The following is a 15,086-nucleotide window of genomic DNA, read 5'->3' as shown; positions in this document are numbered from 1 at the left end:
GGACTTCAAAAGAGCTGTGCATGAACAAATGCCTCAAAAATGAAATGAAACAATGTTGTGGGCCAGAATTCCTTCACAGAAACATGAGCTACTGGTAACGTGTCTCACAGTGTTGTGGAGACAACTTGATAACTTGTGATCTACAAGCTATTAAATCATGCAACATATGCATAACATATTTTTTACAGACAAGAAAGAAAACAAGAAAAACAATGGTCTACTATCTGTAGCAAGTTACATAATTTCTTTAAATATTTAATATTTTAAACATAAATGTCCAAAAGCAATTATTTTTTTACAATAAAAGGAAGAAGTGAAGCGATGCAAGGCAGATTACGAGGCATTTGTCGTGTTATGACATTCATGTTTGCACTGCATGAGGGCATGAAGTTATTTAGATAATAAAATTATATTAACTGCTAATTTAAAAGTCATTTTTGCACTATTTCTAATGATGACACTGGATGTCTTAGAGTCTGTAGTTAGATTTAACATTCACCGGCATCTTGCCAGCTGCTCAAAGCCAGAAAATACACATTTGGGATATTAAACATTGGCTTTGGGCAGTTTTGTTGGGGGGGAGGGTGAGCATGCAACGTCTGCTGAGTGTGATAGTCTGAGACACCTGTCAATCAACTAAATATGCCTAAGACGGAGGCTCTGTGAACTTTTGTCTCTGCAGAACAAAACTGAACTTGTGAAGTCACAGGAAGGAGCAGCTCGTTCAAACCCGCAGCAACAAATGATTTTGTTTTCATGTTTATTTCAGCACATTTAGGATATTCTTAGAGCTTTAATTTTCATTAATTAAAAGCCATTACAAGAACTGCGGTGTATGTCGTCAGAACTCAGTCAGCAGTATAATATTAACATACTAGAACGGCCCGAGGAAAATTTCCTAATGTTGTGTGAAATATGTTTTGTGAAATACCAGATTTCACTCTTTTGTTTTGTCTGTCTTACTGGAAGGGTCCCCCCCCCCCCCTGTTTATGGCACATCACCAGGGACAAAGGATAGTAGTTACTCTATACTATCACAAATCAGAGTAGGTGAAAATTATTAGGAAAACATACAGATTTTGCACGTAAAGGTGGTAAAGGAAAATCCAGAAGGCATTAAAATGGAATAAAATTAGAATGAAATCACTGTCTAAGTGTAGAAAGTGCCAAATACTTCTATCATGTCATGTGATTTTCAGACACTGTGGGTAAACAGAGTTGGGTAGCTGATTAGAGTAATTTGACTGAGAGCTGCTTCTCTGGCCTCAGGCTTACATGTTTTCCATTTTTGTTTTCTCAACCGACACACAAAACATTAAGAAAATGTGTACTATGTTTGCCAGTATTTCTATTTTTTTTCTACAAAATACATTATCTTGATTCATTTTTGTCACTCTGGCAATTTTGTTATATTGTTGCATTTGTCTCTGTGAGTGATCTTGTGTGTGCAAACTTAAAAATTAAGCTAGTTTATGACAAAAGTTACCTAACTGGTCTTTGGAAAAGGTGAGTGTGCTCCAGTTGCTGGTTAACCAGTCCCATATTCTACAATATACAGCACTGTGTAAGTCCTGAGCTGCTATTCATTTCCAAGGAGCACAATTTTTTTTTGAATTTTTGAATATTTTTCAAGTAGTCTTTATATAACAGGCAACTTAGCAAAAACCAAATTTAAGCTTACGTCTTTAAGCACATAATTTGTTGCCATTTCTTTAGTTGAGTACAAAAAATCCAAAGATAATAGAGTTTCAAATAAAAATATAATAAAAGATATGAATATATGCACCAGTGAAGTGATTCTCAGAGCGCTATTATAGGAAAACATGTCATATGACAGCATGGTTTGCAGCATGTCCTTAAAAAAGTTGAGGAAACTGTCCAAGTGGACAGTTCAGGCTTGTATGTTTTGCACATGTTTCAATAAATCACTATTTCCCATTTTCCCAAGAAAATATAAAGAAATGAAGGGTGACTGAAGACTTTTGCACAGTACCTTAATGGTATTCTTCTAAAAAACAAATATGGGTACGGATACAATTCCATAACAACAGGGATCAAAATTATGAACGGGAAAACCAAGTTAAGCTCTTTAAAGAAATTTTGTGTCTAGATGACTCGCTCTCTCCCTTCTAGAAGTAAGCAGAGTAAGAAACCAGACAGGATTAATTATCTAATTAATAGCAAATCCATAACCTAAATCCTAAATATTGATCACATAAATCCTCCTAGTTAATTTTTGCAAGTGGTTTGAATGCTTTGCCAAAATGATTTGATGCACAAAAATACACATACAGTCAAGCAGAGTCCTCAAAAAAGAGCAGTTCTGTGCAAAAACATGTGAATAGTGGGTGAATATTAAAAAAATAAATATATAAATATATGTGGTTTTTCTCCACAGGTGGCCGTGGGTCCACAGCAGAGCTGTAGCACGGCCCAGTCAGGGACTTCCCTCGCCGCCTCTGTAGCTGCCGGTGTCATTGCTCTCACCTTGGAAGCCAAGTAAGCAGCCCTCTAATAACAGCATCCATACATGCAGCTCACGTTCAGATCAATTTGTGCAATCGGGTGACAAGAACATGTGGTTTCCTTCTCTTGAACGTTCAGCCCCTCGCTAACCTGGAGGGATTTGCAGCACATTATTGTCCGAACATCAAAAGCTCATCACCTCAGTGCTCCTGACTGGCGTGTAAATGGAGCCGGATACAAAGGTACTCCCATCGGATCTCTGCTAATTTTCTAATTCCACATTGTTTATTTTAATATTTGCCAGCCAAAAATAAAAAATAAATAAAAAAAGAATCCCCTGACATTTTCCCAAAACTTATAATAAAGTCATGGCTAACAATAAGTTAAGCTTGATAAGCATATTTTAGTAAATGTTCCTCTCAGCTCTTTTTTGGGGAACTATAAAGCAGCGAGCATACAAACTAATGAGGTACTGTGAGCAGAAGAGCGATAAACGCCTACAAAGTCTCAGGAGTGTGTGAAGTCATTTATAAGCTACAGTGCCTTCTCTATGCCCCGGCTAATGTGCAGTGTGTGTGTTTGGGGATGTGCTGGTGTCTGTTAGTGAGCCACCTGTACGGCTTTGGCCTTCTGGATGCTGAGAGCATGGTGAAGGAGGCAGAGCGCTGGAAACAAGTCCCCTCACAGCATGAATGTGCGGAGGAGGCTGCCATCCAGCTGAGCAGGTATCAGAGATCTCTGCTTTGACTCAGGGCTTCCCTTGATTCCTCCCCTTTTATCGCACGTTATCTATTTCTGTCTCTCTTCTCGAATTGATTTCTCTCACACTGATTTGCGGTCGTACTTTAATGGGTGTCATTTTCCTTACCGCGGCTCTCCTCGTAACTTTCTCTTGCGCTTCTTGTTTTCCGTCTGTTCTTTTATCTCCACTACTCCCTGCGTCTCTTTTTTCTCTTTTCTCTCATGACAGACTTATTTATCTGGGCTCGGCGCTAACATCTGTGCATGAGGCTACAGGCTGCTCCGGCAAGGCCCTGCAGCACGTCGCTTATGTGGAGCACGTCGTGGTCCGGGTTACCATAAGCCACGGTCGCCGTGGTGATCTCTCCATCACCCTCACGTCACCTTCGGGCACCACGTCGCAGCTGCTGGCAAACAGGTAACTGAGAGCAATGGTTTCTGCAGATAGTAACTGATAAACATCAAATCCAACAATAGCCAAATGTTTGAGTTTGACACATTTGTTAAATTAAGGGAATAACGGTACTTTTTGAAATACATAACACCGAAATGTAAAACATGCCTGTTAAAAGTATCAACTTCACCTTTGCTGAGATACTATTTAAAGCTGCTGTAATCAGTACTTGAGTGGTCACTTCCCTGTATCTACAGCCCCTTGATCATTTTGATGTCTTTGAGCTCATCCTTTTGGTTTCCACTTGCAACCTTACTGTTTTGGTTTCCTATTAACTGCTCTCACCAGCAAAGTTACAAGCAGGAGTGGGCTGTTGTTTTCAGTGAAAAGGTTAAAAAAAACAAAAAAACTGAAGTACACCGCCTGTGAAGCACCAAACAACAGACAGAGAGAGTTTGTGACTGGATGGTAAGGAGACTGGCATATTTAGCCAGTTGCTGTGCAACCACTAGAGGTGTTAAGCTATAAGTCTTCACCGACCAGTTAAAAAAATACAAAAAAAGGGATGATTTTTAAACGCTCACAGCTCTGCCATAAGTTCTACTTTCATGACGCTTTTGATCTTTGTTTTCTAAAAGGTAATAATTAGTGCGGCATCAAGGTATTGGCTGATATCGACCAATCAGCATATAAGATGGCATTTAATGATCACAGTAGCCATGTTTTAGACACTCAGTTAGTGGGGTTAAGTTAAAGGGTCATTCTAAATTGAATGTGAGTGTGAATGGTTGTCTGTCTCTATGTGTTAGCCCTGCGACAGACTGGCGACCTGTCCAGGGTGTACCCTGCCTCCCGCCCTATGGTAGCTGGGATAGGCTTCAACGGTTTTTTTCCTCCAAGTGTTAAAGAACAGTTTTAGAGCTTGGCGTATACCAGACCATTGGTATCTATTAAGGTTTAAGAAGAAATCTCTAATGCAGATGAAGTAACAGCAAGTTGTACTAAAAACAGCTAATTAGGTTAAATGGTCAGTAACATGATTGAGTATAAAAAGGTCATTTTAGAGTGGCAGAGGCAGTCTCTCAGAAGTAAAGATGAGTGGTTTAGTAGGCAAATTGTGGAACAATTGGATAATAAACATAACATTTTCAACATAAAATTATGAAGACATCATCAAAAGTTCCCAGGGATCTGGAGAAGGACCAAAATCCATATTGGATGCCTGCACGGCATTAAAAACAGGCATCATTCTGTCATGGAAATGTCTGCATGGGCTCAGGAAGACTTGGAGAAATTGATGTCTGTGAACACAGTTTGCTGTGCCATCCACAAATGCCCGTTAAAGAAGCCATATGTGAAGATGATCCAGAAATGCTGCCCGTCTTCTCTGAGCCAAAGCTCATTTAAAATGGACTGAGGCAAAGTGGAAAACTGCTCTGTGGTCAGATGAATTGAAATTCCTTTTGAAAAACATGAACATGGCGTCCCCTGGACTAAAGAGGCGAGAGACCGTCCGGCTTGTTATCAGCGCTCAGTTCAAAAGCCTGCATCTCTGATGGTTAGGGGATGAGCATCAGCGCCTATGGAATTGGCAGGTTGCACATCTGGATAGGTAGCATCAGTGCTGAGAGGTATATACAGGTTTTTAGAGCAACATATGCTCTGAAAGTCTTTTTCAGGCAAGGCCACACTCATACACAGAGAGAGAGGGAGGAGAGATTAAAAAAAACACACAGGAAGCAGAAAAGATAGATTACAGGTCAGCACAGGAGGACAAAACGGACCGTGACGATTAGATTTTTTTCCATGTGATTGATTGACTGATTTTTTTAAAATATGAAAATGACTAGAAAACAGGACTGCATCTTTCATATTTGCCCTTTCATATAGGACTGTATGTTTATCGCTTCTATTTTACTCTATAACATTTTCTAGGGGACGAGCTTGCTTTTTCATACGAATGTACAAAAAGCTGAAGCTGTAATGTATTTATGAGCCATGAATAAGAACACAAAGGGATTTGTCACGTACCCGGTTTGCCCTCCTGAAGTGACCCACGTTTCTTATCTTTGATTCTGATAAAGCTGAAAAAAATCAAGGTCATTTTGCTTTTGTGTCTTTAGCAAACACATCCCTTAAATCATCATATAACGAGTAGTAGACGAAGCAGCAGCATGAGCACGATTATGTAATGTTTTCGTTTAGGCCTCTTGACAACTCCACCGAGGGATTTCAGAACTGGGAATTCATGACAGCTCACTGCTGGGGGGAGCAGGCAGCGGGGGAATGGACTTTGAAAATCCAGGATACTCCCTCTCAGAAGAGAGACGGCTCCAAACTAGGTCTGCTTTTCCTCTTTGTAACGTCTCAATATTATGAAACATGCACTGAACCTCGGCTCGCTGCAGTTAAAATACAGCGCTGGGCCTCGCGGGACAAAGCCTCTTATCTCTCTGCTGTTTCACAGGGGTGCTGGAGAAGTGGTCCCTGGTGATTTATGGCACAGCGGAGCGCCCGTATCCTGCGCACCGCGAGCGAGCCAGATCAGCTGAGATTCCGACGGATAGCGATCTCAGCGAAGAATACAACGGTGAGTCATACACCCTGCATCTTGATAGTACTAAGCTTTCCCTTGTTCTGTCTCCGGCCTCTCAGTCAGCAGCTTAACGAACTGGAATGCAGATTTACGGTGTATGCTTAATGTGGCAGGCTCTTACATAAATACAGAATAAAATCAGCGGTCTGAATAACTTCTCTCTTGTGATGTGACGTGATGCTGCTGTGACTTTGCGAGTGTTCACCCTTGCAGGACCCTGCGACCCAGAATGCAGTGATGACGGCTGTGAGGGGCCAGGCCCGCAGCAGTGTGTCACATGCTTGCACTTTTTTCTCAAGTTCAAGAACAACACAAGGTTAGCATGACTACACAGCACAGAGCTATTGGCAGATCCACAGTATGTGGCTCACACAATATGCTTATAATTTACACGTGAGGACCAAATTATTATTAGCCCCTCCCCCGTATGAAAGTTTTTGTCAAAATTTTCTCAGTTTTTTTTAAACAGAGCATTTTCTAAACATACTGGTTTTCTTTAAAAGCATAAATTCTTTCTACTTGCTTATTATTAGCACAAACCACTGCTGTGCAATGATGTGGTTTAACTTTATAGTGCTCAGAATTTGTAAAATCAAGTTGAAACGGGGGGTTATCTTTCAATTTACACACAATATAAAAACTTCAGCAATGGTTAAAGCTGTAACTTGAGAAAGCAGCGTGACAAAAACAAATGAAATCTGTTTAGTTTTGAGAAAAAGAATCGCTGATCCTCACAAAGCAGGAGGTGGATATACAAAGTTATCACAGTGTTTCTAGAGTGTCAAGGAGTGAGTGGAGTGAGAAGCATCATCAAGACATTCAAAGAGAGCCACACATCTGGCAGATGTAGGAAACAAAATATTTCAAAGATCCTGGAAAGAAAGAGAAAACTAGTGAGAGATGTTTAAAGCCTTCAGAATAACTGCAAAGACACTAATGAATAACTAATAGCAGAATTGGAAACTATAATCTCAAAAGAAATAATCACTAGAACTAGGCACAGGAATCGGCCATGAGGTTGCAGACCAAGAATAACTTCACTGCTGCAGTAGAGAAACCTTCGAGACTGAAGTATGCTAAGGACAACCTGGAGAAAGACTATGCATACTGGAAGGGCATCCTTTGGTCAGATAAGTTGACACTTGAGCTCTTTGGCCACATAGATGTTGCTTATGTTTGAAGAAAGACAAGAGAGGCAAACAACCCAAAGAATACCATCCCGACAGTTAAAACACGGCGGTGGGAGTATTAAGCTGTGGGGATGCTTCCGTGTGTCTGGAACTGGGAATCTCATCAAGGTGGAAGAAATCAAAAAGAGAGAAGGATGTTTAAACATCTTGAAAGAAAACCTCAAGTAGTCAGCAGCAAAACTGGGTCTGGATCATTGCTTTGTTTTTAACATGACAATGACTCAAAATGGAATCTGGTCAAATTAAGATAACTCCATTTGTATACATTCAGTTTATAGAAGGCACATTTCATACATATTTCAGTTTCATTTCAGTCAAATTTACTGCTTCATGCTTATTGAGGGTGAAAAATAGTTTTTTTATTTGAGTGTCCTCATCTTTATGGTAGCAAAAATTGACCCACAATGTAATTTTTTCCATAGCAACACCTCTCATCCTCTGTGTCCTCTGGTTCATGGCTGTCTGATAGGTTGTGTGTATCAGGATGTCCCAGGGGATTCTGGGGTGACCGTCGGCGTTGTAAGAGGTGTTACGCCTCCTGTGAGAGCTGCACTGGAAGTCGAAATGACCAGTGCACTTCCTGTCAGCCTGGCCATCACCTGACTGAGGGGACCAATACCTGCACAGCGATCTGTGGGGAAAACTTCTACCTCGACCACGGTTGGTTCTGTTTTGTGACATTTTTTGTGATTAAATTAATGCGACAGAAGGAAAAATCCTTGACTGGGTTACAGAGGAGCGGTTTGAATGCAGCTGCACTAATGAATAGTCAGTTGACGTAACTGCAGTTGAAGGTATGTGAGCAAGATTGATTAATGGCTCTGATGTGTATACTCCATGCGTATTGTTTGATTTCCCCACAGATGCAAACATGTGCAGAAAGTGCAGCGAAAACTGCTTGAAGTGCACCTCCTACAGCATCTGCACAGAATGCAAACCACACACAAGGTGAAACAAACTCTCTGATGATGCTCGAATTAACTGCTCGGTAAACACCACTCCTTCTCCCCTAAGCCTCTGAGAATACTGATTCTCCCCACACACGCGAGCAAACACACACACACACAAACCCTCAGCAGAATCATAACATTTCGAGAAAGACAAGTTTGTCTTAATCGACACTTTGCTGTATCGCTACGTGAAAGGACAAAACATCTCAGACAAAGAGTTCGAAGTTTCCGGAATAAAGCGTTCACTGACTCAGTTCACTGAGTGTTTGTGGTGGTGTTGCTGTGGGATGAAAGCAGTGACTCATCCGTTTTGGTGTCACATGATTGACTGTGTGTGTCACGGTGCCACATGCTCGCTCCATCCTCTCTAGTCTACAGGGGAACCGGTGCCAGCGAAGCTGCGCGGCCGGATTCTACCACGACCCGCAGGAAGTCGCGTGCAGGCCTTGTCACCAGGCCTGCGCTACCTGTGCAGGTGAGAGCGGGGGTCAAAAGTCACATTTTGGTTTTGGTTTTTACTGCTGCCGTTTGCATTGCTCCTTTATGTCCTTTATCCAGTAATCCAGTTAAGTGTGTGTGTGTCTGCCTCATGCTGCACCAGGTGCAGGTGTTGAGGCGTGCAACACTTGTGCAGAAGGCTACTTGATGGAGGAGTGGAGGTGCGTGTCCTCCTGCAGTGCTGGCTTCTACGCCACAGAACCAAACCCAGAGATAGCTGATGGGCACAGGATATGTAGGAGGTGAGCTCACTGGTGTGTGTTCAGGTGTGGGAGGTTTGTTTATCTGCTGGTGGCAGGCCTTATTCTGGTGGTTGGCTTCCATGTGTGTTTGTGCTTGTTTTGGCACTCGTGTTTGTTGTTGCTGTGCGCCTGTATGGAGTGGGGTTTAGTTATTTTTTCTGTGTGTGTGTTTTGAGTGTGTGTGGTCAGGATTTTTGTGTGAAGGGTTCACTTGTTCACTCTCTGTGCTCCTCTCTTCAGGTGTGACGCCAGCTGTCTCACCTGTGTGGGGCCGAGCCGATGGAACTGCAGCAGCTGTTCCAGCGGTCACAGCCTGCAGAGGGGAGCGTGTGTTGTTAACACCGAGTGCACGGACGGTCGGTCGGCCGTCATCCACGTTTTATTCTTGACACGTTTGGTTCATAAATTTAAATGATATTTAACGCAGAAGCAAAATCCATTAATATGTGTCAGTTTAGCATGAAATATGCATTCTCATCTCTGAGTCATTCAGATTTTTTTTTAACCAGAAGTCATTCAGCTGTGGCACGTGAAAGCCACCTCTGCACCTCAGATGGTTATTCATTTCTGAGTCAGTGTGCTTCTCCTGCTCTCTGTCTAACAGGAGAGTACCAGGACAGTAACGGGGAGTGCCACGCGTGCCACGCAACGTGCCTGAAGTGCACAGGGCCGCAAAGTGAAGACTGCATCAGCTGTATTTCTTCACAGTGAGCTGGACTTGACTGTTTTAGATTGAGTGCATGCCACTGTTTCTCTATAATACGAGATATTTTGCTGTGTGTGAGCCTGAAATAATATTTCCCAGATGAATTGTTATTGCTATTTTTTGCAAGCTAGTAAGACATTGATCCTTTCTATGTAATATGATGAAATAAGCCTTGGTATACAGCTGAAACAATTACGACAAGGTGATTTAAAAATATATATATACCCATCAAACCTCTGGATAAATAATTATTTCTTTTATTTTACGTAAAAATAGCACAAAAAAGAATGTCTGTTTCAAAGCTTCGACCTGAGAGGATTATCTGCTGCTTTTCTTTGTCATGTGCCACTGCAAACTGACTAACTCTGGGTTCAGGCAGCCCTCACAAACTACAGATGTACTCCACCCAAGCTGCCCACTTGGAGCAAAATATAAATAAAGCACAAAATGTGCCATTTATGGTCTGTTAGTTTTTTACAAGTTGCCTCAAGGAAACTGTACCTAAACATTTAATTAGGATGATAAGCATCATCCTATCGCCCTTTCTGTTCCTGTAATCCAAGTTCTGACTCCATGATTGGAGAGAGCTCTGTGAGGGAGATAGCATCTGTGACAGGACTCCACTTCTTGTCATGAATGAAGCATACAGCTCATGGCTATTGTTGTCATCCTGCTGACCAGATGTCTCCCTGATACTCCTCATGGATAAAATGTAAAAAAAAAAGACTCCCACATTACCCACATTTCAGCCAACATTCCCACCCTTTCTTCTCCTCCTCCCTTTGTCGGCACATCCAGCTACATCTGTGTAAATGCGCCATATGGTACACGCTGGGATTTAAATGAGTTCAGCTCATTTACATACTTATAATTCATATGTGTTGATTTTGTGATGTTGATGTTGCCTGCTACAGGGCTCTGGATGAGGGCCGCTGTGTGGTGGGATGCGCCAGTGGGAAGTACCAGTCGGGTGGCCGGTGTCACCTGTGCGACCACACCTGCGCCGCGTGTGTGGACGCGGGGCCTGCCAACTGCACGAGCTGTGACACCGGTGAGTACGAAATGAGTAGGTCGCGCTCGGTAAGTGTGACGTGGTGTGTGCAGTATGTGAATGGAAACCTGGCTGAGACATTAAAAAGAAGAAAAGGAAGGAAAAATGATATTTAGTAAAAATAAAGCTACAAATTCCCCAAGGGCTACACTAAAACTTTGACATTTAGGCTGGAGCCTATCCCAGCTGTGATAAAATGAGAGGCGTGGTGCACACCATGTACAGGTGTACAAACGGGTTCGTCCTCATTTTCATGCCCCACCCTCCCTGACTCTGTCTTTATTGTTTCTCACACTCTTCATGAATCCATGTGGAGGCCCCGTGAGCCGCAGGCAGTCCTCACTGAGGCCTTCCCCAAACCCCAGCCACAGATTAACGCTTAGTTCATTCACCATTCTCTTAAAGAAATGGCCTCAAACCTAACTACAGACGTGGTTTTCTAGTGAAATTGCTGTTTATTCTCCAGATAAGTTTAAGGTGGAGCGTTACCTCTATAAAGGCGTGTGTCTGGACGCCTGTCCTGAGGCTTTCTACCACACCAAGCAGAGGACCTGCGAGCCCTGTGTAGCCCACTGCCGACTCTGCACAGGCCCCAACCACTGCCTGAAGTGTAACTCCTCCTACTATGTCTCTGATGGACGCTGTGTTAAGCTGGAGTGTGGGGAAGGTAAGCAAGGTAGCACGTTGATGTAGCGTTGTTTCACACCTGTCCACACTGACCTCGTGCTCTCACCCGCCGCCCTCTATCTCCTTTCTCAGGTGAGGTGGAAGACCCAGATTATGACGACTGCATGACCTGCGAGGAAGGCTGCAAGAAGTGTGTCCTGTGTAAGTCACGACCCAGTAGCCGTAAAGTTTTCCCAAATGAATGCCGCCCACAGTAGAACAAATTTTCCTCCCAGACCACGTTGAAGGTGTCCCCGCCCCTGTAGGTCCTCTTAAAAAAAAAGGCAGCTGAATTTTTTTTTTTTTGGTCTGCTTTCGACAGATAACCCCAGGCATTGTCTGTCCTGCATTGAGGGCTTTTACAAGTAAGGCTGTGTGCTTCGCTCTCGCCGTGTGTGATCTCGCCACTCTGGGCTCACTTTTCTCTTTCATTTAATCTCTGAGCTAATGCAAAAGACCTCCGCTTGCAGTGAGAGTAGAGCTCATGCTTGTGTGTGATGGAAACATCAACCGCTGCTTTTTGTCGTCAGTTTCCAGGATGGCTGCTACAAAAACTGCCCGGCTAAGACGTACAGCGTAGAAGAAGAAATGACCTGCGTTCCGTGTGACGACAACTGCGTGAGCTGCGATGAACACGAGTGCTACTGGTGTGAGAGCGACCTCTTCTTATTAGGTAATTTGCCCCCGTCGGGTAAGACGTGAAGCTACACTCAAAGAATATTTTCCGCCCATATACACACTGAAACAATCATTTTGCACAAAATGCAACTAAAATCTATAAAATCAAATTCATTATTCATTCAAATAATTAATCATACAGGAAAATATGCTCAGTATAAACTGAATGCATACAAATCAATTTACATTTACATTTCATTAGACCAGATTCCATTAAATTTAACATTTTTACATTGTAAGTATGTAACAGAATTATATGGAAAATCTTCATGTAATGAAATTACTTACATCAGCATTTTGGGGATAAATATTTTTGAAGTTTATAAAGGATTATTTACATCGTTGTTATTGAAGTGCTATAAGTTATCAGCATGGATAGAGGCCCTGCCATCATTTTATTTGCAATGACATATGAAATCATTTTTTAAGAGCATGAGAGCAGATGGATTTTTGTGATGCGTGCCATTAAATACATTATAACTGAAAATAAATGCAGATGTAGATAGAAAATACAATAGGCAAGTAACTGAATAGGTCAGTTAGTGCACAAGCAAACAAAAACTGAAATATTATTTTATAAAAATGGCATATCCATCCATTTCATAGATGTAGTGATGGAGGATATGCAGATGGTTGGTCTGACAGAGAGAGTGTAACATGGAGGCAGATGATCTGCTGTGACTCCTAAAGGGAGCAGCTGGAAGATGAAGAAGATCCATTTTCTTCCACTTATCCAGCTCAGGCCCATGAAGGGTGTGATGGAGGGTGACTATCCCAGCTGACATAGGGCAAGGATCAGGGTGCACCCTGGACAAGTCACCAATCTGTTGCAGGGCTGACAAAGAAACACACACAACCATTCTCACCTATGGCCAGATTTTTTTGGAAGCTAGAAAAGAAAGAAAAGCTTTGAGACAACATGCAAAATCCAGGACCAGTTGGACCTCACCAGTCCTCCCAGTCCTCCCAGTCTTCAGTAAAAATATATTTTCTCTCTCGTACTTAGAAAAAACACTCACAGATGGTTAGTATGGTTAGTCATTTATTAGAGCAATCATTAAAAACCAATGCACATGACTTATTTTTTCATATATTAATAGACAGTAATACTGTGTTTGGGTAATTTAGTATTTTAGTAATTCTAAACGTTTTAAACTGATGTGTGAAACTGGTGAAGGCTGCTTTAATGTAAAGTGGAGCCTGCCCACCTGGATCACATGAAGCACTTATCAGAGGCTACGTTTTTTTTTCCTCAGAGGGGAAGTGCGTTTCAGAATGTCCGGATGGTTTCTACGGCGATGAAGACTCCAATAACTGCGAGGAGTGTCACTCGGACTGTGTGACATGTAGCGGCCCCGAGGACGAGGACTGTCTGTCGTGTGAGGAGGGAAAGGCGCTAGAAAACGGAGAGTGTGTGTCTGACCATGAGGTCTGTCCCATTAAGACCTTTCTCAGCGGTGAGACTAATACTTGTATTCCACTAATCCATCTGTCTGCCCATAATGAATCGGGGATTTAGGCACTTTCACAGGAGCAGAAAAGAAATCTTGGAGGGTAATTGGTCTGTGTGCCACTGTCCCTGAACTCTGTGCCAACTTAAGTACCCAAAACAGAATGCATGTCAGCCAGACACAGAATTAGAAATAATTGATTGTGTGCGTTGAACATTTTGTTCCCTACGCAAATTAGTTTGACAGACCTTAAACAATGTATGGTAATTAGTTTGAGGCAAGACATCTTAATTATTAGAAACTTAAATAACTCTGAGAAAAGTGCATAGGTTAATACAAAGATTGAAAACGAGCACGGGGAATAAAGTTATTCTGAAACTTTAAATCTGAGCAGTGACAAAGGTCAATTTAAGTTTCAAATGAGTACTTGTTTTAGGTACAAGTCTTCCATAGCTTAGATAAGTTAGACAGATGAGTAATGTATCATCTGTTGAATCTGTTTTCCCATGATTATGTTGGAATTAGTTTTTTCCCACTTTGTGTGAACTGTAGCTGCATGTTTTGCAAACAAACCTCACTGTTATCACCTCAGCGTGTTTCAGTATTCATGTCGTGATCGAGCCATTTCAGTCAAAAGTAGAAGCTATGAAAGATTACTAAACATACAAACTGACCACAGAACACAGATTTGCTGTCTCTGTCAAAAGGTACAAAAGTTTCCGTCAAATGTGGTGAGGAGAATCGTAGAAGTCACTGACAGTAAATAGTAATATTTTGACATTTTTAGTGTTCAGACATTACAAAAAAATCAGTTGAATTGAATAAAAACTTCTTTGTAGATGTTTTAAGAGTTTGGACAGTGTTAGCCTCACCAGCCTCAAGACTGGTAGCTGTACACATATGTGCATGTTTAGATATCTGTAACTGCTTATTAAAGCAGATATCAAATCTGCAACTCGGTGGATTTAGGCATATATAGACGGTCAAGATGACCTGCTTAATGTCAAACTGAGCATCAGATAAGATAAGATAAGATAACCTTTATTAGTCCCACACGTGGGAAATTTGTTTTGTCACAGCAGGAAGTGGACAGCGCAAGAGTTATGAAGCAAAAATTAGAATAAAATAAAATAAGAATAAATACAGTACACAACTGTACAGAATAGAATAAAATAAAATACTATATACAGTAGAATAAAAATAGAATAAAATATACAATGAGATAAAAATAGAGTACAAATGCTATATACAATTGAGTAAAAATACAACGATGCCAGAAAAGATTATTGCACATTAGTGTTATTGCACATTTGTGGATGTGTGTGTTTGATCAGTTAAAGTCTTTATTGTGGAGTCTGACAGCAGTGGGGAGGAAAGACCTGCGAAATCTCTCCATCCCACACACCGTACCACATCTTCCCCACAGAATGGGGAAGAAAGCTGATTTAAGTCACTTT

The 15,086-nt window shown here is 41.7% G+C and overlaps 1 protein-coding gene across 1 annotated transcript in view; it reads left to right on the top strand.

Annotated features, from left to right (window-relative positions):
- The window catches only part of pcsk5a (proprotein convertase subtilisin/kexin type 5a), a 35,553-nt gene that overhangs the window by 5,822 nt on the left and 14,645 nt on the right, over nt 1-15,086 (top strand). The window contains exons 9-27 of the mRNA XM_039615854.1: nt 2,399-2,499; nt 2,605-2,708; nt 3,071-3,191; nt 3,437-3,625; nt 5,807-5,943; nt 6,069-6,191; nt 6,411-6,513; nt 7,857-8,047; nt 8,251-8,335; nt 8,709-8,812; nt 8,939-9,077; nt 9,318-9,433; nt 9,682-9,784; nt 10,698-10,834; nt 11,301-11,501; nt 11,594-11,662; nt 11,823-11,865; nt 12,031-12,173; nt 13,435-13,635. Coding sequence (XP_039471788.1) covers nt 2,399-2,499; nt 2,605-2,708; nt 3,071-3,191; nt 3,437-3,625; nt 5,807-5,943; nt 6,069-6,191; nt 6,411-6,513; nt 7,857-8,047; nt 8,251-8,335; nt 8,709-8,812; nt 8,939-9,077; nt 9,318-9,433; nt 9,682-9,784; nt 10,698-10,834; nt 11,301-11,501; nt 11,594-11,662; nt 11,823-11,865; nt 12,031-12,173; nt 13,435-13,635 — 2,410 coding nt within the window. The remainder of the gene's footprint in view (nt 1-2,398; nt 2,500-2,604; nt 2,709-3,070; nt 3,192-3,436; nt 3,626-5,806; nt 5,944-6,068; nt 6,192-6,410; nt 6,514-7,856; nt 8,048-8,250; nt 8,336-8,708; nt 8,813-8,938; nt 9,078-9,317; nt 9,434-9,681; nt 9,785-10,697; nt 10,835-11,300; nt 11,502-11,593; nt 11,663-11,822; nt 11,866-12,030; nt 12,174-13,434; nt 13,636-15,086) is intronic.

The sequence above is a fragment of the Oreochromis aureus genome, linkage group 7 (assembly GCF_013358895.1).
Source record: "Oreochromis aureus strain Israel breed Guangdong linkage group 7, ZZ_aureus, whole genome shotgun sequence".
Taxonomy (NCBI): domain Eukaryota; kingdom Metazoa; phylum Chordata; class Actinopteri; order Cichliformes; family Cichlidae; genus Oreochromis; species Oreochromis aureus.
The sequence above is the reverse complement of the archived record's forward strand: the minus strand, read 5'-3'. Positions and strand labels throughout refer to the sequence as shown.